The 21,192-nt window shown below is 40.9% G+C and overlaps 1 protein-coding gene across 35 annotated transcripts in view; it reads left to right on the top strand.

Annotated features, from left to right (window-relative positions):
• Positions 1-21,192, top strand: part of UGGT1 (UDP-glucose glycoprotein glucosyltransferase 1) — a 118,322-nt gene that overhangs the window by 33,299 nt on the left and 63,831 nt on the right. For all 35 annotated transcript variants that reach the window (XM_078326987.1, XM_078326989.1, XM_035304103.3 and 32 more), the window contains 5 exons: positions 3,456-3,547; positions 5,368-5,518; positions 8,805-8,924; positions 12,960-13,045; positions 17,176-17,311. In XM_078326987.1, coding sequence (XP_078183113.1) covers positions 3,456-3,547; positions 5,368-5,518; positions 8,805-8,924; positions 12,960-13,045; positions 17,176-17,311 — 585 coding nt within the window. The remainder of the gene's footprint in view (positions 1-3,455; positions 3,548-5,367; positions 5,519-8,804; positions 8,925-12,959; positions 13,046-17,175; positions 17,312-21,192) is intronic.

Here is a 21,192-nt window from a genome sequence, read left to right as displayed (position 1 = left end):
TGACACTGCTCTGTCTGTCTGTCTTCCCCATGTTGGATGTTGTGATTTTATCTGGCTTTGCTATGGTCTGACATGGACTGGTTGTTCTTTATGCCTAGTGCATGCTGGTCATCATCCTGGGACCTTTCTTTAACCTCCTTTGTTGGATTCTCTGTTCTTGATTCCATGTCTTCTTTGGTTTGGGTTTATTTCCTTATTTTGGTACAGCACATCATTCTTTGTGAGAAAAGTTGCCTGGGAGGCAAATTTGAAATTCTGAGAAATCAAGTTTCTACTTGTTTTTGTTGATAGCTGGTTGTACAATATTGGCAGGTTATACAATTCTAGGTTGGAAGTCACTTTGAAATTTGAAGCAAGGCATCACCCCTTGGAATTTTGGTTTCCATTGCGGCTGTTGAGAAGTCTGAAGCCTTTGTGTAAGATCTCTCTAGGATCTTTTCTTTGACTTTAGTAATCTAAAATTTCATAATTATATGTGTTTTTCAAAAATCTTTGTGCTGGACTCTAGTAATCTAAAATTTCATGATTATATGTGTTTTTCAAAAATCTCTGCTGTTGGGTGGTTGGTGGGCCCTTAAAATCTGGAAAATCCTTTAGTTTTGGGAAATTTTCTTGAATTCTTTGTATTTCTTTTCTCTGGTTTATCTTCCTCTTTTCCTAGAGATATTTATTTCTTTATTTTTTTAAATGTTGCACTTCTGTCTAGTTTTAAAAGTCATTTCTTTCCTATTCTTTTTTTCAAAAAATAAAAAACTTTCTGGGAAGAGTTTTCAACCTGTTTATATTTTTTTCCTTTAGTTGTCAAGTGTTTAATTTTCAAATGTTTCTGTTGTTCTTTTTGTGGTGTTCCTTTGTCTCTCTGAAGACAGCGGTGCTTGTGTTTTCTGTCTGCAAAATCTGTTTCCTCTTAAGCTGCATCTTTGGGCTTTGGTCTCTTTAGTGGTAGAGGCCTTCCTTAGGTATCTAGCAATCACACTCAGAGAGGCACTGAGGACCTGGTTGGAAATCCTAATTATGTGCCTTTGTGACTCTAGGGTGTTCTGTTGTGACCATTTCCTAGGGAACCCCAATGATAGTATCTTTGTCCCTTTTCTTTTGGCTTGGTCAGTTTTTGTCAGTCTCCAGAAAAGGATCCATCAGTCTTCCATCTGGAAGGTGAAATCTGTTTGCTAGAGCTGTAGAAACAAAGTAGGGAAGAGTATTTGGTGACTTGCCTTTGATTCCTGGTTTTCTTTGTGGGGTCCCTTTCCTCTGTGTGCTCGATTTGCCATTGTCCACAGATGTTCTGTTTTGATCTTTTCCAGGGAATGAGCCTTCATTTTGCTGGAATGGGGGAGCACTGACTGCAGCACTTGGCTGAGGGAAATCAGTTGCGGGGCTGGAGGGTTTTGTCTTTATATCAGAACTTGTTGTTTAGCTGATAATCACCCCTTGTACATATCCTGTGTGCTGCCAGTCTTTGGTGAATTTGGTGAATTCCACAGGGTGACACAGGTTTCTTGTTGACCTTTCCGTTTGTTGGCTTAGCATTCAGCTTTCTCAGATCTGTTGGGACAGTAACTCCTTACCCACCTCTCTTCCAGCTTCCAAAATTTGGTGGCTTTTTTTTTTAACCTGTTCATTTTGTCTTTGTGGATTTATAACTGGAAAAGTCCCTCTGCTTACATTTCAATAGAGTTTCAGGAGGGAAAAATTTCTTATGTTCAGTTAACTATCTTTACCCCAGATTTCCTTAATCTTTACATTTGAGATATTTGTTAATGAAGTACATATGAAGAATAATGTTTCTCAAATGTTTGCTAAATTGAAAAACCTTATTGAGAGTTTTTACTTTTTAATTTCCAAAATAAAAATATCAAATATTATCTTAAATTTAGGGCCTTTTTCCCCCTAAGGAAGACAAAATTATACTGTATTACTGTTTCATGGAGTCTTTATTTTGAGTAAGACATTTTATTAAAGCATAAAATGTGTGTGTATATATATTTTTTAATTTTTATTTTTTATTTTATTTTTTTGAGATAGAGTCTTGCTCTGTTCCTTAGGCTGGACTGCAGTGGCATGATCTCGGCTCACTGCATCCTCTGCCTCCCAGTTCAAGCAGTTCTCCTGCCTCCTGAGTAGCTGGGATTATAGGTGTGCTCCACCATGCCTGGCTAATTTTTGTATTATTAGTAGAGATGGAGTTTCACCATTTTGGCAAGGCTGGTCTTGAACGCCTCACCTCATGAGCTGCCTGCCTCAGCCTCCCAAAGTGCTGAGATTACAGGCATGAACCACCACACCCAGCCAAAATGTGTTTATGTACACACACACACACACACACACACACACATTTTTGAGACGTTGCCTCGCTCTGTCACCCAGGCTGAAGTGCAGTGGCACGATCTTGGTTCACTGCAACCTTTGCCTCCCAGGTTCAAGCAATTCACTTACCTCAGCCTCTTGAATAGCTGGAATTACAGGTGTCTGCCCCCATGCCCAGCTAATTTTTTGTAATTTTAGTAGAAACGGGGTTTCACCATGTTGGCCAGGCTGGTCTCAAACTCCTGACCTCAGGTAACCCCCTGCCTCAGCCTCCCAAAGTTCTGGGATTACAAATAAGAGCCACCTTGCCTGGCCCAAAATGTATACATTTTATATGAAACACATACAAAGAGGTACACAAATCCTCAGTCATTAGTTTGATGAACTTTCCCAAAATGAACCCATCTATATTAACCATCATCCATACCTGGAAATAGATATGACTGTATTCAGCAGCTCAGGGTTAGTCTTTTTTTTTTTTTTTTTTTTTTTTTCTGAGACAGTCTTGCTCTATCACTCAAGCTGTAGTGCAGTGGTGTGATCTTGGCTCAATGTAGCCTCTACCTCCTGGGTTCAAGTGATTCTTGTGCCTCAGCCTCCCAAGCAGCTGGGACTACAGGCGCACACTACCATAGTTGGTTAATTTTTATATTTTTAGTAGAGACGGGGTTTTGCCATGTTGTCCAGGCTGGTCTCCATCTCCTGGCCTCCTGTGCTCCACCCGCCTTGGCCTCCCAAAGTGCTAGGATTATAGAAGTGAGCCACTGTGCCTGGCCCAGGTCAGTCTTTGTTATCATCTGAGGGTGCTGTGTACACATCCAGGTGTAAGTAAATATGAATTCTCTCCCTTGGAAGAAATGCCAGTTTTCAAGTGATATACCTTTCTATGATCTCCTTTTTTTTCTCTTCTTTTTAAAATCGAGAAGTAAAACTTGGATATTTTTGTGGCGTACAACGTGTTTTGAAATGTGTATACACTAAAGTATTATCCCTGTCTTGCTTGCCATTGAATCACAGTGGCACCTTGAAGTAGGTCTTAGCCCTGCCTTAGGATGCCAAGATTTGTAAAGATAGTGAAGCCCAGAAACACTGAAATTTTTAAGAAAATATTCTCTCACATCTCCTTAATAATTATTAAAATTTTTCAGTATTTCAAGGGAACTTTAGGATTACAACCTGGAGATTCAGCTCTCTTCATCAATGGACTTCACATTGATTTAGATACACAGGATATATTCAGGTATGGATAATATTTTTCATTCTCTGAAAAATTTTTGTAATGTGTAGCTCCTTGTGACATGTTCATATTGCCATTCCTTCTTGATATTGTATGATGGAAAGCTTGATGGCTTACCAGGCCCAGCTGGGTGGGTGGGTAGTGGGCATATGCTGTGACTAGGATGGGCAGGATGACATGTCTCCATCTTGTGTTCAAGGCCTGAGTGTTTTCAGAAGCTGCCCTTTTAGAGCTATACTTTTCCACTAACCATGGGAACACAGAAAAGAACAGGTGCTTTGGCTTTTGGAACAGTGTGAAGTAGATTTATTAAAAATACTATCTTTGGGCAGGCCTTGTGGCTCATGCCTGTAATTCCAGCACTTTGGGAGGCCGAGCCTGGCACATCACCTGAGGTCAGGAGTTTGATACCAGCCTGGCCAACATGGTGAAACCCTGTCCCTACTAAAAATACAAAAATTTCTGGCCGGCGTGGTGACTCACGCCTGTAATCCAAACACTTTGGAGGCCAAGGTGGGCGGATCACCTGAGGTTGGGGGTTCAAGACCAGCCTGACCAACATGGTGAAACCCTGTCTTAAAAAAAAAAAATTTTTTTTTCTGTCCCCACAAGGCAAGGAAAAAAAAAATACAAAAATTAGCCAGCCCTGGTGGTATGTGCCTGTAATCTCAGCTACTGAGGAGGCTGAGGCAGGAGAATCACTTGAACCCAGGAGGCGGAGATTGTAGTGAGCTGAAATTACGCCATTGCACTCCAACCTGAGCAACACAAGCACGACTCCATCTCAAAAAAAAAAAATGCTGTCTCTGGTGACCAGGCACAGTGGCTCACACCTGTAATCCCAGCACTTGGGGAGGCTGAGGCAGGCAAATCACTTTCCGTCACAAGTTTAATAGCAGCCTGGCCAACATGGTGAAACCCCATCTCTACTGAAAATACAAAAATTAGCTGTGCATGGTAGTGCATGCCTGTAGTCCCAGCTACTTGGGAGGCTGAGGTTGCAGTGAGCTCAGATTGTACCACTGCATTCCAGCCTGGGCCACAGAGCAAGACTCTATCTCAAAAAACAGAAAGAAAATACTGTTCTTGTGTCTCAGAAGGTGTTCTGTCTAAATATATTATTTGAATATATCCACTTCTTGTTAAAATGTGGTTCAGGATTAAATTGCATTCTATTGTCTTCATGATTCTGGGGTGGGTAGCACTCAGGTAGAATTCAGACTTTATTCATTTGTTATTTTCAGACAGTCTCAAAATGTTTTTTTGTCATATCATCTTATTTCTCCTTCCTCTCTATCTTTTCTATCTCTCACACCAAACTTCTAAGTTGGGTGTGGATTCTCCCAGACTTTTTTCTGTGGTCATATGTTTGCCTCTGTGAATTGGTACTGACATTGAAACATATATTAAGCATATATAATGTAGTATCTCTTTTTAATTTTTAATTTGAGATAATTATAAATTCACATGCAGTTGTAAGAAAGAATACAGAGAGATTAATGTACTGTTTTTAGAATCATGTGGTATAAAAGTGCATACCCTAAAATACCCTAATGGGTTATTTCATCCTCAATTTGTATGTTTATTCTTTGAGATAACTTATATATACAACAGTGAGTATGAATAAAGATGAACCAAGAAACCAGTCTTAACTGCTTTCTTCTGCATACTTTGAGAGATGAAACTGGAGAGGAGTTTCATTTCTTAATTTCTCAATTAATTTGATTTGGCATTGAGGTTGAACTGATACATTTTTTATTTCATGGTGAGAATATTTTTAAGCATTTTTCTCCTACTAAATACCTTTCTGTTTCTCCCCTCAGTCTGTTTGATGTGTTGAGAAATGAAGCTCGGGTCATGGAGGGTCTGCATAGGTTGGGAATAGAAGGCCTTTCTCTGCATAATGTTTTGAAGCTGAACATCCAGCCCTCTGAGGCTGACTATGCAGTAGACATCAGGAGTCCTGCTATTTCAGTGAGTATTTTTTTTAGGGTGATCAAAGGATTTTCTGACCAGGAATCTTTGTTATGATTTTCTAATTTGTCTCCTATGAGGGTGAAGTCACTTACACCATCCCTTTTGTTGATGTGAAAGATTTATAGTCACTTATATGGGACTTTGTGTGTGTAATAAAATAGGCCCTTAAATGTTCCAGAAAAGTTGAGTTATTGTTGCTAATGTGATTAAGGCCGTGATTTTTTTTTTTTTTTCTTTTTTGAGACAGAGTCTTGCTCTGTCGTCCAGGCTGGAGTGCAGTGGTGCGATCTTGGCTTACTGCAACCTGTGCCTCCCAGGCTTAAGCAGTTCTGCCTCAGCCTCCTGAGTAACTGGGATTACAGGTGCATGCCACCATGCCCAACTAATTTTTGTAGTTTTAGTAGAGACGGGGTTACACCATATTGGTCAGGCTGGTCATGAACTCCTGACCTCAGGTGATTCACCCACCTTGGCTTCCCAAAGTGCTTGGATTACAGGTGTGAGCCAGTACGCCTCGCCAAACAGTGATTTTTTTTCACTTCAACATGCCCCTAGGGTTCAGCTGATCATCTCTTGGGAAAAAGTGTTTAGTTTGTATTTTCTCAATTGCATAGAGATCTTGTGTGATTTTGTGACATCTGTAAATTAAAACTACTATCAAAAATGTCACTTTTTAGTTAAGAACCTTCTTTAGTAGAATTTTAGTATTTGGTATTTGAAGGATTTATATAGATTTTTGCCTGCTGTGTGATCTTTCTGAGCTGTTGTCTCATCATCTGTCAGAGAATGTGGGGAATAGGGCTGGGCGTGGTGGCTCATGCCTGTAATCCCAGCACTTTGGGAAGCTGGACACGGGCAGATCACCTGAGGTCAGGAGTTCAGGACTAGCTTGGCCAACCAAAATAGTGAAACCCCATCTTTACTCAAAATACAAAAATTAGCCAGGTGTGGTGGCACGCACCTGTAATCCCAGCTACTTAGGAGGCTGAAGCAGGAATCACTTGAATCTGGGAGGTGGAGGTTGCAGTGAGCTGAGATCATGCCAATGCACTCCAGCCTGGGTGGCAGAGCAAGACTTCATCTCAAGAAAAAAAGAGAGAGAGAGAAGGTGGGGAATAGTGTCATCTTGGGCAGTCATGGTAAAAATAAAAGGGGAGAGCTGACCTAATTTTTTTTGGTTTCTGTACTGCATATTTATTTAAGAGAAATAATGTAGAATGTAGATGATCATTACTTGAATTCACACTTGGTGATACAACTTATTTTGATGAAGACATTGTTCCTGTCATTTGTTTTTCTGTTAACAATACTTTGAGGAGTAAAGGATAATAACATCAACATGACACACATTTATACAAACATAAAGGGACTAACAACCATAGGACCCATCATTGTGCTTACTATCTTAACATTTAGTCATTTTGTGTTAGATTTAATTTGTTTTTTGGAAAAGAAAGTTTTAGTTGAAGCCCTTCTTTGTTCCTTACCAGCCTCCCCCTCCTTCCTGCAGTTTGTTTCTTTTCTCAAGTTGGTGTGCATTCCCTTTTATTTTATCCTTTTATTTCCTATCAAATTTTTTTTTCTTTCTTTCTTTTGTTATTTTAGCGACGAGTCTCACTATTTTGCCCAGGCTGGACTCAGGTTCCTGGGGTCAAGCAATCCTCTTGCCTCAGCTTCCTGAGTAGCTGGAATCATAGTTATGCACCACCTTGCCTGGCTCCTATTTAATGATATAAAAATTTTGATAATCTGTCCAGGTTCATTGGCTCATGCCAGTAATCCCAGCACTTTGGGTGGTCATGGTGGGCAGATCACTTTAGCTCAGGAGATTGAGACCTGCCTGGCCAACATGGTAAAACCCTGCTGGAGTGTGGGGAAGCAGTCATAGCTCACTGTAGCCTTGAACTCCTGTGTTCGATAGATCCTTCCACTTCAGCCTTCTGATCCATTGCTCTTGGTGGATATTAAGTAGTTTCTAATTTTGCTGTTGTAAACAACTGTAGTTAGGTTCTTTTTTCCCTCTCTTTTTATGTATACATGTGAATTTATTTGGGGTAGATACCTGGATCTAGAGTACTTAGTGGTACTGGATTTATTTTAGAAAAATTAGTGTCAATATAGTCTTCAAATTTATTAGATCCAGTTCTCTAGAGTGATTGTCCACACACCTGCGTTGCATGAGAGTTCTCTTTGCTTTGTATCTTTTCTTATTCTTGGATCTTGACAAACTTTCACTTTTTTTGTCTAGCAAGTGTGAAATTTCATTAAGGTCTTAGCTCATAGTTCCTAGATTACAGTTGAGGGTGTACACATTTCTTACGTTTATTGTCCATTTTGGGTTTCCTCTGTAAATTTCTTATTTGTACTATTTTTTCTAAGTTTTTTACTTTTTTTTTTCCTTTGTTCTTAAAAAGTTTAGTGCTGGGTGCAGTGGCTCATGCCTGTAATCTCAGCACATCTGGAGGCTGAGGTGGGCAGATCACTTGAGGTCAGGAGTTTGAGATGAGCCTAGCCAACATGGCGAAATCCCGTCTCTACTAAAACTATAAAAATTAGCCAGTTATGGTGGTGAGTGCCTGAAGTTCCAGCTTCTTGGGAGATTGAGGCACGAGAATTACTTGAACCCAAGAGGCAGAGATTGCAGTGAGCCAAGATTGCTCCACTGTACTCTATCTAGCCTGGTTGACAGAGAGAGACTCCATCTCAAAAAATAAGTTATTTTGCTTCTTTCTCTTACTTTTATGTCTTTCTTCATTCTTGACACTAGTCCTTTATTGGGTTTGTTGGTTACAAATGCCTTCATCTGTTCCGTGGCGTGTCTTTTAGTCACTCATTTTTCTACTCGATCTTTTTATTTTTTATTTTTATTTTTTTTGAGATATGGTCTTGCTCTGTTGCCCAGGCTGGAGTGCAGTGGCACGATCATGGCTCACTGTAGTCTCAAACCCCTTCGGATCAGGTGATTCTCCTGCATCAGCCTCCTGACTGGCTGGGACAGGAGCCACCATGCCTGGCTAATTTTTATATATTTTTGAAAGTGATGGAGGTCTCATAATATTGCCCAGGCTGGTCTTGAACTCCAGCGCTCAAGCAGTCCTCTTGCCTTGCTTGACCTCCCACAGTGCTAGGATTACAGATGTGAGCCACTGCCCGAAATCATTTTATCTTTGAAAATGGTCTTGTCTTGTGATTCTTAAAAATAATTTGAAGACTTACTGTTGTTATTGCAATATTACTAACTGGTGACTAATGTGCATGCATTTTATTGTGTTATTTTTTGTAGTGGGCCAACAACCTGGAGGTTGATAGCAGATATAATTCGTGGCCTTCTAGTTTGCAAGAGTTGCTTCGACCTACTTTTCCTGGTGTTATTCGACAGATCAGGAAAAACTTACATAATATGGTAAGTAAAACTTATTGTCTGGCTGTGAACTCTGTTTCTCCCTTGGCTGGTCCCTCTTTTTTTGTCATATATAGAATGTCACTTCTCACCTTTACTAGCTGCTTCCTCCCCAGGCCCCCATCAAATACTCTGTTCACACTGGAAGGAACTGTAATGCACTGACCACTTTTGGGGCTGTGGGATGTAACAGCAGCATTTCAGCCCTGCTTGGAGTGTAGGGAAATGCACATTTTTAACACAAAGGTTTAGACTTTGTTTTAGTCATTTAGTTTATTTTTAGATTTAAAACATTTTATTTTTAATTTAATTTAATTTAATTTTTTTTTTGGGAGGGGAGGAAGGCAGGAAGGGAGAGAAGAAGGATGGTAGGGAGGAAGGAAGGGATGATGGAAGGAAGGAAGGGAGGAAGCGGGGAGGGAGGGAGGGAGGGAGGGAAGGGAAGGAAGGGAATCAAGCAATCAGAGAGACATTGCCGACCTGGATCTAGAGGTTTACAAGTTGATTTCTTTTTTTTTGAGAGAAAGAAAGAAAGAAAAAAAAAAATAAGTAAAGGAGAGGAAGAAAGAGGAAAAGAAAGAGGGAGAGTAAATGGAAATATTGCTTTATTTTGAAAAAAGTTGGGTATTAATAATGGCCCATCAATGTTTCATTTAAACTTATGGGTAGGTGTGGTGTGGTATTGACTAAAATGTGTATTTTGTGTATTTGAAGTGGAGAGCTCTATAAATATTTATTAAGTTTACTTGTTCCGGATCTGAGTTCGAGTCCTTGATATCCTTATTAATTTTCTGTCTCATTGAATCTAAGTCTTGTATCTGGGTGTTAGGATCATTAGCTCTTGTTGTTGCATTGATCCTTTTACCACTATATCTTTGTTGCTTTAAAATCTATTTTATCCGATACAAGAATTGCAACTCCTGCTTTTTATTTATTTATTATTTATTTTTGCTCTCCATTTGGTTGGTAAATCTTTCTCCATCCCTTTGTTTTGAGTCTTTGTGTATCCTTGCATGTGAAACAGGTCTGGATGTAACATGCCATTGGGTTTTGGCTGTGTCTTTTGATTGGGGGATTTAGTCAATTTAAATTTAGGGTTACTGCCATTTGATGTTGACTGGCTGTTTTATCCATTCGTTGGTGTAAATTCTTCTCTTGGTGCTCTTTACTTTTTGGTATATTTTTAGAAAGGCTAATACTGGTTGTTTCTTTCTGTGTGTAATGCTTCTTTCAGAAGCTCTTGTAAAGCAGGCCTGGTGGTAATAAAATCTCTGAGTTCTTGCTTGTTCATAAAAGATTTTATTTTTCCTTCAGTTGTGAAGCTTAGTTTGGCTGGATATGAAATTCTGGGCTGAAGGTTCTGTTCTTTGAGGATGTTGAATATTGGCCCCCACTCTCTTCTGGCTTGTAGAGTTTCTGCTGAGAGATCTGCTGTAAGTCTGATAGGCTTGCCTTTGTGGGTAATCTGACCTTTCTCTCTGGCTGCCCTTAGTATTTTCTCCTTTGTTTCAACCCTGGTGAATCTAACGATTATGTGCCTTGGGGTTGCTCTTCTTGAGGAATATCTTTGTGGTATTCTCTGTATTACCTGGGGTTGAATGTTGGCCTGCTTTGCTAGTTTAGGAAAATTTTCCTGAATAATATCCTGAAGGGTATTTTCCAGCTTGGATTCATTCTCTCTGTCGCATTCAGGTACACCTATCAAATGTAAATTTGGTCTTTTCACATAGTCCCACGTTTCTTGGAGACTTTGCTCATTCCTTTTTATCCTTTTTTCTCTAATCTTTTCTTCACGTTTTATTTCATTAAGTTGGACTTTGACCTCTGATATCCCTTCTTCTGCTTGAACAATTCGAGTGTTTAAACCTGTGCATACTTCTCGGAGTTCCTGTATTGTATTCTTCAGTTCCATTAATTCACTCATACTCCTCTCTAAGTTGTCTATTCTCAACAGGATTTCATCAAACCTTTTTTCAAAGTTCCTAGTTTCTTTATGTTGGGCTACAACATGTTCTTTTAACTCACCGAAGTTTGTTATTATCCATCCCTTGAAGAGTGATTCTGTCATTGGGATGCACTTGTTCTCCATCAAGCCTTGTTCCATTGTTGATGTGGAACTGTGATCATCTTTAGAGGGAGAGGCATTCTGACTTTGAGTATTCTCAGCTTTTTTATGCTGGTTTCTTCCCATCATTGTAAATTTATCCTCCTGTCGTCTTTGAAATTACCAACTTTCAGATTAGGTCTCTTGAGTGGACGTCCAGGTTGTTAGTTCCCAGGGCCAGAGCAGTGGCATTAAAACTGATGGTGCTTTTCTGCCCAGGATTCTCCTGTCTGGCTTCCTTCTTGTGTCCGTAGTAGGTGACTCTGCCTTCCTGGGGCTCCAAACCTCGGTCAGAAGGGGAACCGGTCCCGTTTACTCTGCACGGCTCTGGTGTCCTGCTGGGGACCCGTGCGGGTCCTCCGAACCTGTTTACTCTGCTCTGAGAGCTGCCACGCTGAGGTACTGGTGGAACCGCTGCGCCAGCCACGAGAGTCGTGCTGGCCACCTGTGTGTTTCCTCCACTGGGGGATCTTCTGCTCCGTGAGCGACCAGAATTTGTCTGAAAGCGTGGCGTCCTTTAGTTCTCCGCACCTTCCCTGAGAGCTGCAATCCCGGGATGTTAGCGATCGGCCATCTTGGATCGTTCCTATTTTTAATTTTAAAATATTTTTTATTTTATAATTTTTATTTTTTCAAATCAGCTTTTCCAGATTGAAAAATTTCTCTCTTCATACTCTTCACACCATTCAATGATGTTTTTGTTTTTATTTTAAGACTTTGTTTTTTAGAGCAGTTTTAGATTTATAAGCAATGTTGTTTTATTAGTTTTAAGATAGCTCTCTTTTTTATGTAAGAAGATGCATATTGCTACTGTTTTTCTTTAATATCTTAATCCCTAAAATTCAGCAGTTTAATTTATTCCCTTAAATAAAGCTGTTTGTCAACTCCTACTTGTTATTCCTTCTTGCACTGCTTTAGAGAGAGAGAATGAGGGTTCTTAACTGGCCCACTTTTTCCCTCTCATTTCTTTCCCTTCCCTGACAGCTGGGAAAGAGATAAGGGTAGGGTTAATGCCAAGGTTTGCCTCCTTAGAACTTGCAGGGGAAATTGCCCTCTCTACTTTTCCTTCTCTCTCTCTCTCTCTCTCTCTCTCTCTCTTTTTTTTTTTTTTCAGATGGAGTCTCACTCTGTTGCCCAGGCTGGAGTACAGTGGCAGGATCGCAGCTCCCTGCAACCTCTGCCCCCAGGGTTCAAGCGATTCTCCTGCCTCAGCCTCCCAAGTAGCTAGGATTACAGGCATGCACTACCACGCCTGGCTTATTTTTTATATTTTTAGTAGAGATGGGGTTTTACTGTGTTGGCCGGGGTGTTCTCAAACTCCTGAACTCAGGTGATCCGTCCACCATCGCCTCCCAAAGTGCTAGAATTACAGGCATGAGCCACCACACCTGGCCAGTTTTCTTTCTCTTGAAAATGCTTCTCTCCCTTTTAGTCAGAATTTAAATCTTGTTCTGTTTTACTGTGTGTCTGAATTTTATTAAGTGAAAGAATACGTGTAAGTTGCCTAGCTCATAATACGTGCTTATGTACTTACCTGACAGATGTGACTGTGGTCCCATAATTAGGTTTTCAGTGAATTCTTAATTCAGAGATCCTCAGAAGTGAATATACAGAAAGGTAGGCTCCATTTGTGAAGGTGAGAGAGTTGCTAAACTTGGTTTTTGTTTGGTGTAGTTAAAGAACAGGCATCAGCACTCTGGAGTACAGTTCCCATGTTACCAGTATAAGTCCATGAGAAAATCACCTAGCCTTTCAGTACCACATTTTTTGAACATAGAGGGAGGTAGCTGCTATTTGTATAATTCATCTTTTATGTGGTTCAAGCATAGTTCAGAAAAGGTTGGCTTCATGTACAGTGACTAAGAACATTTTTCTTGCCCCACAGATATTTGAATAAATGTCATTTCATGTGTTCTTGTCCCTTTCTTCAACAGGTTTTCATAGTTGATCCCGCACATGAGACCACAACAGAGTTGATTAACACAGCTGAGATGTTCCTTAGTAATCATATACCACTAAGGTAACACTGTTATTGATTTGATGATATATCTAATTTAGCTGAGATTTTATTTGTCATTTTTAAATGCAAGTCTGGTGCTACTTAGTTGTAGGATAATTAATAGTGTAGATCACTAATGGCAATTTTATCTTCTGGTCAGTATGAAGCCAGTGTCTTTTGGGACTGAGAATTTGCTTCTCAGTGAATAGAAGCTTACCACCATTGAATTATCAATAAATAGCCCATGTAAAAATAGTTTGTGGCTGCAGCTTGCTTCCCAGTGGAAGGGAATTTTTCCAGGTGAGTGTCCACATCACAAAACCTATTTCCACTTTCAGAAGAGAGATAAAGCATTGCCAATAACTTGTTAGACTGTCAAGGACCAAATATATACACAGCCTTTTGTAGATGCAAACAGTAACAGTTACTTCATTTCTGTTGCCAAACCTACCAACATGGTATTGAATGGCTGGATTTCCACTGTCCTTTTAAGAACAGTTTTTTTTTTAAAGGTTTTACATATAAATGCTAAGATATTTTCACCTGCATTCTCAATAATTATCCTATATGTTGGTGAAATTTTAATTCTTAGAAAATGTGAAAAGAAAGAAGAAATTAACCCTTTATTCAATAAATATTACTGTGTGTTCCATGACTACTACTGAGCTAAATGCTGTGAGTATATATGCCTTATTCTACCTTCTTGGAAAAGATCTGTATACTTTCAGATGCTTTAGGGAGATATATGATCAACTGCAAGGTTAGTTATAACCTACTGGTTAGTTATAAGTGCATTAGAATTTCAGGGAAACAAAAACTCATTGAGATATTTGGGAAGCACAAAGGTTTATGGAGAAGTTGGATTTCGGATAGGCTTTGAGGAAAACAGAGGGTTCTGTAGTTGAATAATGACATTTTTCATATAAAGCATGAATACATCTGGTTAGATGGAAGAACCTATTACTGGATTAAAGCCAGAGCTATGTTTTGATTAGAAGAGAAACATAAGAACATAGAAGTTAGGTCATGGTACACAGTTGGCCCTAATACCATATTTGTTGAATTGAGGGATGAGAAGAGGGCATGTGGCCTTCAGGTTGCAAAGGTAGGTGAGAATAAGGCACTTGAACTCCCACGCAACTGAGAGATTGTGAATAGGTGGAGAGAGCCAGGCATATAGACTGTTCTTTTCTTCTTTGTAGGAGCTCATGTGGTCCTGCATGTTGACTACTAAATAATGATACATTATTATTAACTAAACTCCATAGTTTACATTAGGATTCATTATTTGTGTTGATAACACAAATGTATGATGTCAAGTATTCACATTACAATACAGTTTAATACTGATTAGTTTCACTTCCCTAAAAATCTCCTGTACTTCACTTGTTTATCTCTTCTTCCCTACCCCTATATCTTTGGCAACTGCTCATCTTTCTACTGTTTTCGTAGTTTTGCATTTTCCAGAATATTCTATGGTTGTAGTCACTGCTGATTTTTCTACTCTCCTCATAGTTTCTTATTTTCCAGAACGTTCTATGGTTCCAATTGTACAGCATATAGCCTTTTTAGATTTGTGTCTTTCACTTAGCAATGTGCATTTAGGCTTCCTCTTGTTTTTTCTCATGGCTTGATAGCTCATGTCTTTTTATCACTGGATAATAGTCATTATATGGATGTCCCCCCATTTACTTATCCATTCTCTTAATTGAAAGATACCTTAGTTACCTACAAGTTTTGGCAGTTATGAATAAAGCTGCTGTAAACATCTGGGTGCAGGTATCTGTGTGGACATGCCATCAGCTTCTTTGGATAAATACCAAGAAGCATGATTGCTGCCTCATGTGTTCAGACTGTGCTTAGTTTTGTAAGAACCTGCTGAACTGTGTTCCAAAGTAGCGGCACCATTTTGCATTCCCTCCAGCAGTGAATGAGAGATCCTGTTGCTCCACAGGCTTGCCAGCATTTGGTGTTGCCAGCATTTAGGATTTTGGTCATTCTGACAGGTGTGTGATGGTATGTCATTGTTGTTTAATTTGCCATTCTCTAATGACATATGATGTTCAGGATCTACTTATATTTATCATCTATCTGTATATCTTGTTTGGTGAAGTGTCTGTTAAGATCTTTTGTCCTTTTTCTTGTTTTTCCCCCCATACTTATGTCCATTTTTAACACTTCCGTTGCTTGTTTTCTTATTGTTGAGTTTTACAAGTTCTTTGTAGGCCAGGTGCAGTAGCTTATGCCTATAATCCCAGGACTTTGGGAGGCCAAGGTGGAAGGATTGCTTGAGGCCAGAATTTGAGATCACTGTGGGCAACCTGGGAAGACTCTATCTCTACAAAGAATTAAAAAAGAGTAGCCAAGCATGGTGGCACATGCCTGTAGTCCCAGATACTTGGGAGGCTGAAGTGGAGGATTGTTTGAACCCAGAGTTTTGAGGCTGCAGTGAGCTGATCGTGCCACTGCACTCTGTCCTCAGCAACAGAGCAAGACCCCATCTGAGAAACAAGCAAAAGGAGTTGCATATTTTGTTTACCTGTCCTTCATCAGATGGTTGTTTTGCAAAGATTTTCTGCCACTCTACAGCTGGCCCTTTTGTTCTCTTAATAATGTCTTTCACAGGGCAGACTTTTTTTTTTTGTTTCAAGACAGTCTCACACTGTCACCCAGGCTGGAGTGCACGATCTTGGCTCACTGCAGCCTCTGCCTCTCGGGTTCAAGTGATTCTTCTGCCTCAGCCTCCTGAATAGCTGGGATTACAGGCGTATGCCACCATGCCCAGTTAATTTTTTTGTATTTTTAGTAGAGCTGGGGTTTTACCATCTTGGCCCGGCTGGTCTTGAACCTGACCTCATGATCTACCTGCCTTGGCCTCCCAAACTGCTGGGATTATAGGCGTGAGCCATGGCACCCAGCTGACATTTTTAATTTTAGTGAAGTCCAAATTAACCAGATGTTGTCTTTCATGGATTGTGCTTTTGGATCTAACATCATTGCCAATCCCGAGATCACCTTAATTTTCTTCTTTGCTGTTGTCTAGGAATTTTAGTTTTTGTGTTTTACATTTGAATCTATGATCCACTTTGAATTAATTTTTGTGAAAGAAATAAGGTCTGTGTCTAGACTGATTAATTTGCACGTGCATGTCCGGTTGTTCAGCACCATTTGTTGAAAAGGTGATTCTTTATCCATTGAACTGCTTTTGCCCCAGTGTAGTTAGTGCAAAGTTTTTTGTTTTTTTTTTTTGCCAGCCCATCTGTAGTTATGTAATGGCGTCTCTGTGGTTAATTCCTTTATTTTAAAATTTAAAATCAGATAAACTTTAACCTTGGTTATTGCTTTTTGTTGTGGGACAGTTGTAAACCTTTTCTGGCTTTTCTTTTACCAATAATTCTCATACTGCATATGCTAAATGTCACAGTCCCCCACTTTCTGTTTACTTTTACAGTGTGAAAATTTGTATGTCTTCTAAATTTTGTTTAAAAGGAGAAAAAAAAAATCCTAAAACTGTAGCAACACTCTTCATGTCAGTAAAGGAATCTTTTCATGACATGGAAATGGCTTGCTTTAACTGTAGAAAGGTCTAAGCCACATTTGAGAGCCTGATTTTTTAATGTTTTGTAGGTATTATTTTTAGTATTTTAATGCTTTGTAGGTATGGTTTTTAATGCTAGGTGTGGTAGCTCATACCTGTAATCCCAGCACTTTGGGAGGCCGACGCTGATGGATCACCTGAGGTGAGGAATTCGACACCAGCCTGGCCAACATGGTGAAACCCCGTCTCTACTAAAAATACAAAAAATTAGCCAGGGGTAGTAGCCTGTAATCCCAGCTACTGGGGAGGCTGAGGCAGGAGAATCACTTGAACCTGGGAGGCAGGGGATGCGGAGAGCCTAGATTGCACCATTGTACTCTAGCCTGGGCGACAAGAATGAAACTCTGTCCCAAGGAAAGAAAAATACTTTGTAAGTGGTGTATGTATAATTTTCTGTGTCAATCATGTTAGAGTAGGCTGTGAACCATGCTTTTCACCCAAAGAGTTTTCCTTTCTTCGCTACAGTGTATAAGAAGGGTATAAGAATGTCATTTTTTTAAACCATTTGTATTCTTTGACATGTTTCTTTTTCTTCTTTTTCCTTTCCCTCCAGAATTGGTTTTATCTTTGTGGTTAATGACTCTGAAGATGTTGATGGGATGCAAGATGCTGGAGTGGCTGTTCTTAGAGCATATAATTATGTTGCCCAGGATGTGGATGATTATCATGCCTTCCAGACTCTGACACATGTACGTTTTTGTTCAGAATGGCACATACTTTTTTCAGATCTAATTTACTCTTAAAAACAGTGTATGACTATAGTAGGTCAGGCACCTAGGGTGTCTAGAGCTCAGGAGTGGATCTTGAATTTAAAAGTCATGTTTGCTGCAATGTATAGAGACGGATCTGAGGAAGGGCAAAGCAAAATGGCAGGGATGCCATTTGATGAGCTGTTGCAGTGATCTCCATGAGAAGTAATGGGGAAGGTAGCAGCAGGGCTGAGGAGAATGAAATAGGTTCAAAAAGTCACTCAGAATAATAAGTATTTTATACTTCATTATTTTATAAACTTTGTGTCTGCTTAAAATTTGTTTTTGTTTCTTTTTTTGTTTTAATATGTCTTTCAAAACAGCTACCTTAAAATTTTATTTACTTGTGTACTTTTTGAGACTGGCTCTGGTATGTTGCTCAGGCTGGTCTCAAACTCCTAGGCTCAAGGGATCCTCCCACGTCAGCCTCAAATAGCTGGGGTTACAGCTGTGTTATCACCATGCCCAGAGAATAAGTATTTTAAAGTCTGCTTTTTGAATTATTTATTTATTCATTCATTTTTTTTTTTTATTGTTTGATTGAGGGGGTCACAAAAGGCAGAGAGACTGTATTGTTCACAGCTGGTATAGGCTTGGAGGCTGAGTGCCACACAGAGACAGACACAGAAATAGTCCAGCACTCAGCAGGGAAGACTGGGCAGTATTCTGGGGCCTGTAGTTGGCATGTGGCAGTCAGCAGGGGGTCTGGCCTAGGGCTAAAAGGGAGCCCAGGCACCCTGGAGGCTTCCAGATCTGAGGTCCCGACTGGCATCTGCTCTGGCTTCTGGGCTCAGCTCACATCATTCTGGGACTTGCAGGTGAATTGGGGCAACAAAGGCAGCACTGTACACATCTGAGCAGCTGCACCTGCTCCACCTGCTGCTGTGTCATTTGTTGCTTGGGCTTCTGGAAGTTGGTGCTCGAGTTTTTGATGCAGAACATGAAGCCATTTTGGCCACTGTGATAGATAGGGACAGCACAGTAGGCATGGGCCACTGTGGGGAAGAGTGACTGGCAGAACCACTGTGTCTCCTTGATGAGGTCCAGGTACAGCCACTGTACTCACCCTGGCAGAAGAGAATGGTGTCCTTGTTGAGGGCCATCTTCGTGAGTGGCAATAGGATTCCTTGAAGAGGCTTTCAGCAGAGCCCAGGAGTCAGTGATCATAATATTGAAGGCATCCTGGTTTTGTTTCACGAAATCAAAATTGTCACGCATATGCAGGGTCAGCTCAGAGCTAGAGTAGCCAATAGCCTTACCCAGCAGGAACTTGTTAGGGACCTGGATGCCACCCTCTTCAGTCTGTCATTGGATCACAGACTCCACAGAAGGGTGCTTTACTACCTTGTGCAGGATGCCATCTCTGTCCCCGATGATCAGCAACTTTTGTGGGATGGGGTGGCTGCAGAGTGGCAGGTTGATTCTCATCTCCTGGTAGAACTTGTCCCTGTTTATAAAGGGGATGATGCCATCTAACACCAGCAAACTGTAGGTCTTTTTTTTCTTTTTTTGAGATGGCATCTTGCTCTGTCACCAGGCTGCAGTGCAGTGGCGCAATCTCAGCTCACGGCAACCTCCGCCGCCTGGGTTCAAGTGATTCTTCCGCCTCAGCCTCCCGAGTAGCTGGGACCACAGGCGTGTGCCACCATGCCCGGCTAGTTTTTGTATTTTTAGTAGAGACAGGGTTTCACCATGTTGGCCAGGATGGTCTCGATCTCTTGACCTCGTGATCCGCCCACCTCAGCCTCCCAAAGTGTTGGGATTACAGATGTGAGACACCACGCCTGGCTTTTTTTTTTTTTTGGGAGATGGAGGCTGGAGTGCAGTGGTGTGATCTTGGCTTACTGCAACCTCTGCCTCCTGGCTTCAAGCGATTCTTCTGCCTCAGCCTCCCGAGTAGCTAGGACTACAGGTGAGTGCCACCATGCCCAGCTAATTTTGATTTTATATTTTTAGTAGAGATGGGGTTTCACACTACTGGCCAGGCTAATCTTGGACTTCTGGCTTTGGTCTCAGCCTCCCAAAGTGCTGGGATTACAGGCATGAGCCACCGCACCCAGCCTGCTCTGTTGATCTTACTGTGGAAAACAAGGATATCCTGGGAGCATGAGTGCTGGCAGTAGAGTAGCTGTTTTATCTGTACTGACAAGGTTTCCTTGGGCCTCAAGTTGCAGATCTTATGGAACCAGGCCTCCTTATGGCAGCGTGACCACTGAAGCCAGGTTCCATGTCTGGTGGACTATGTGGCCTGAGACTGCAGGCTGTGCAGAGCCACAGCACAACAGGACCAGCTACACCCACCACCTGCTGTTCATTAAAAAAATTTTTTTTAGAGACAGGAGCTCACTGTTGCCCAGGCTGGAGTGCAGTAGCACACTCAGGGCTTTCTACAGCCTCAAACACCTCGCCTTATGTGATCCTCCTGCCCCAGCTTCCCAGAGTAGTTGAGATTACAGGCATGTACCATCATACCCAGGTAATTTTGTTAAAAAAATTTTTTGGTAGAGACAGTGTCTTACTGTGTTTCTCAGGCTGGTCTCAAACTCCTGGGCTTAAGCAGTCTTTACTGCATTGGCCTCCCAGAGTAATGGGATTTTAGGTGTGAGCCACTGATGCATGGCTTCTGTTTTTATTTCAGAAGTAAAGTAATAACTGCTTGGTGTAAAAACAATTAAGGCTGGGCACAGTGGTTCACACATAAAATTCCAGCACTTTGGGAGGCCAGTGTGGGTGAATCACCTGAGATCAGGGATTCGAGACCAGCCTAGCCAACATGGTGAAACGCTGTCTTTACTAAAAATACAAAAATTGGCCAGGTATGGTGGTTTACGCCTGTAATTCCAGCTCTTTGAGAGGCCAAGGTGGGTGGATCACTTGAGATAAGGAGTTCAAGACCAGCCTGGCCAACATGGTGAAACCTCATCTATACTAAATATACAAAAATTAGCCGGATATGGTGGCAGGTGCCTGTAATTCCAGTTACTCAGGAGACTGAGGCTGGAGAGTTCCTTGAACCCAAGAGGCAGAGGTTGCAGTGAGCCAAGATCACACCATTTTACTCCAACCTGGGTGACGAGTGAAACTAGCTCAAAAAAAAAATTCAAATAAATAATTTTAGTGTCAGTTTAGATTTCTCTCTCTCTCCCCTCTCCCTATCTTCATCCCCCCCAAACATCATGGACATAGTTTTTATTTCAAGGACTACTTATAAGTGTTCAGATTTTTCTTTTTTTGAGACAGTTTCACTCCATCACCCAGGCTGGAGTGCAATGATTTTGGCTCACTGCAACCTCTGCCTCCCTGGTTCAAGCGATTCTCCTCCCTCAACCTCCTGTGTAGCTGGAATTACAGTTGTGCACTACCATACCAGGCTAATTTTTGTATTTTTAGTAGGGGTTCAACATGTTGGCCAGGCTGTTCTTGAACCCTTGACCTCAAGTGATCCACCTGCCTCAGCCTCCCAAAGTGCTGGGATTATAGGTATGAACCACCATGCCTGCTTGGCCTATTCAGATTTTTTCTTAACTAATATATATATATATATATATATATATTTTTTTTTTTTGCATTTGAGATTTAACTTGGCTGAACTGATTGGTTCATTTTAAGAATATTTAATTTTTGGCCAGGTGCGTTGGCTCTCACCTGTAATCCCAGCACTTTGGGAGGCCAAGGCAGCTGGATCATGAGGTCAGGAGTTCGAGACCAACCTGGTATGGTGAAACCCCATCTCTATTAAAAAATATAAAAATTAGCTGGGCATGGTGGTGCAAACCTGTAATCCCAGCTACTCAGGAGGCTGAGGCAGGAGAATAACTTGA

This window comes from Callithrix jacchus, chromosome 6, assembly GCF_049354715.1.
Source record: "Callithrix jacchus isolate 240 chromosome 6, calJac240_pri, whole genome shotgun sequence".
Classification (NCBI taxonomy): domain Eukaryota; kingdom Metazoa; phylum Chordata; class Mammalia; order Primates; family Cebidae; genus Callithrix; species Callithrix jacchus.
Note: the sequence above shows the minus strand (reverse complement) of the source record. Positions and strands in the feature narration are given on the sequence as shown.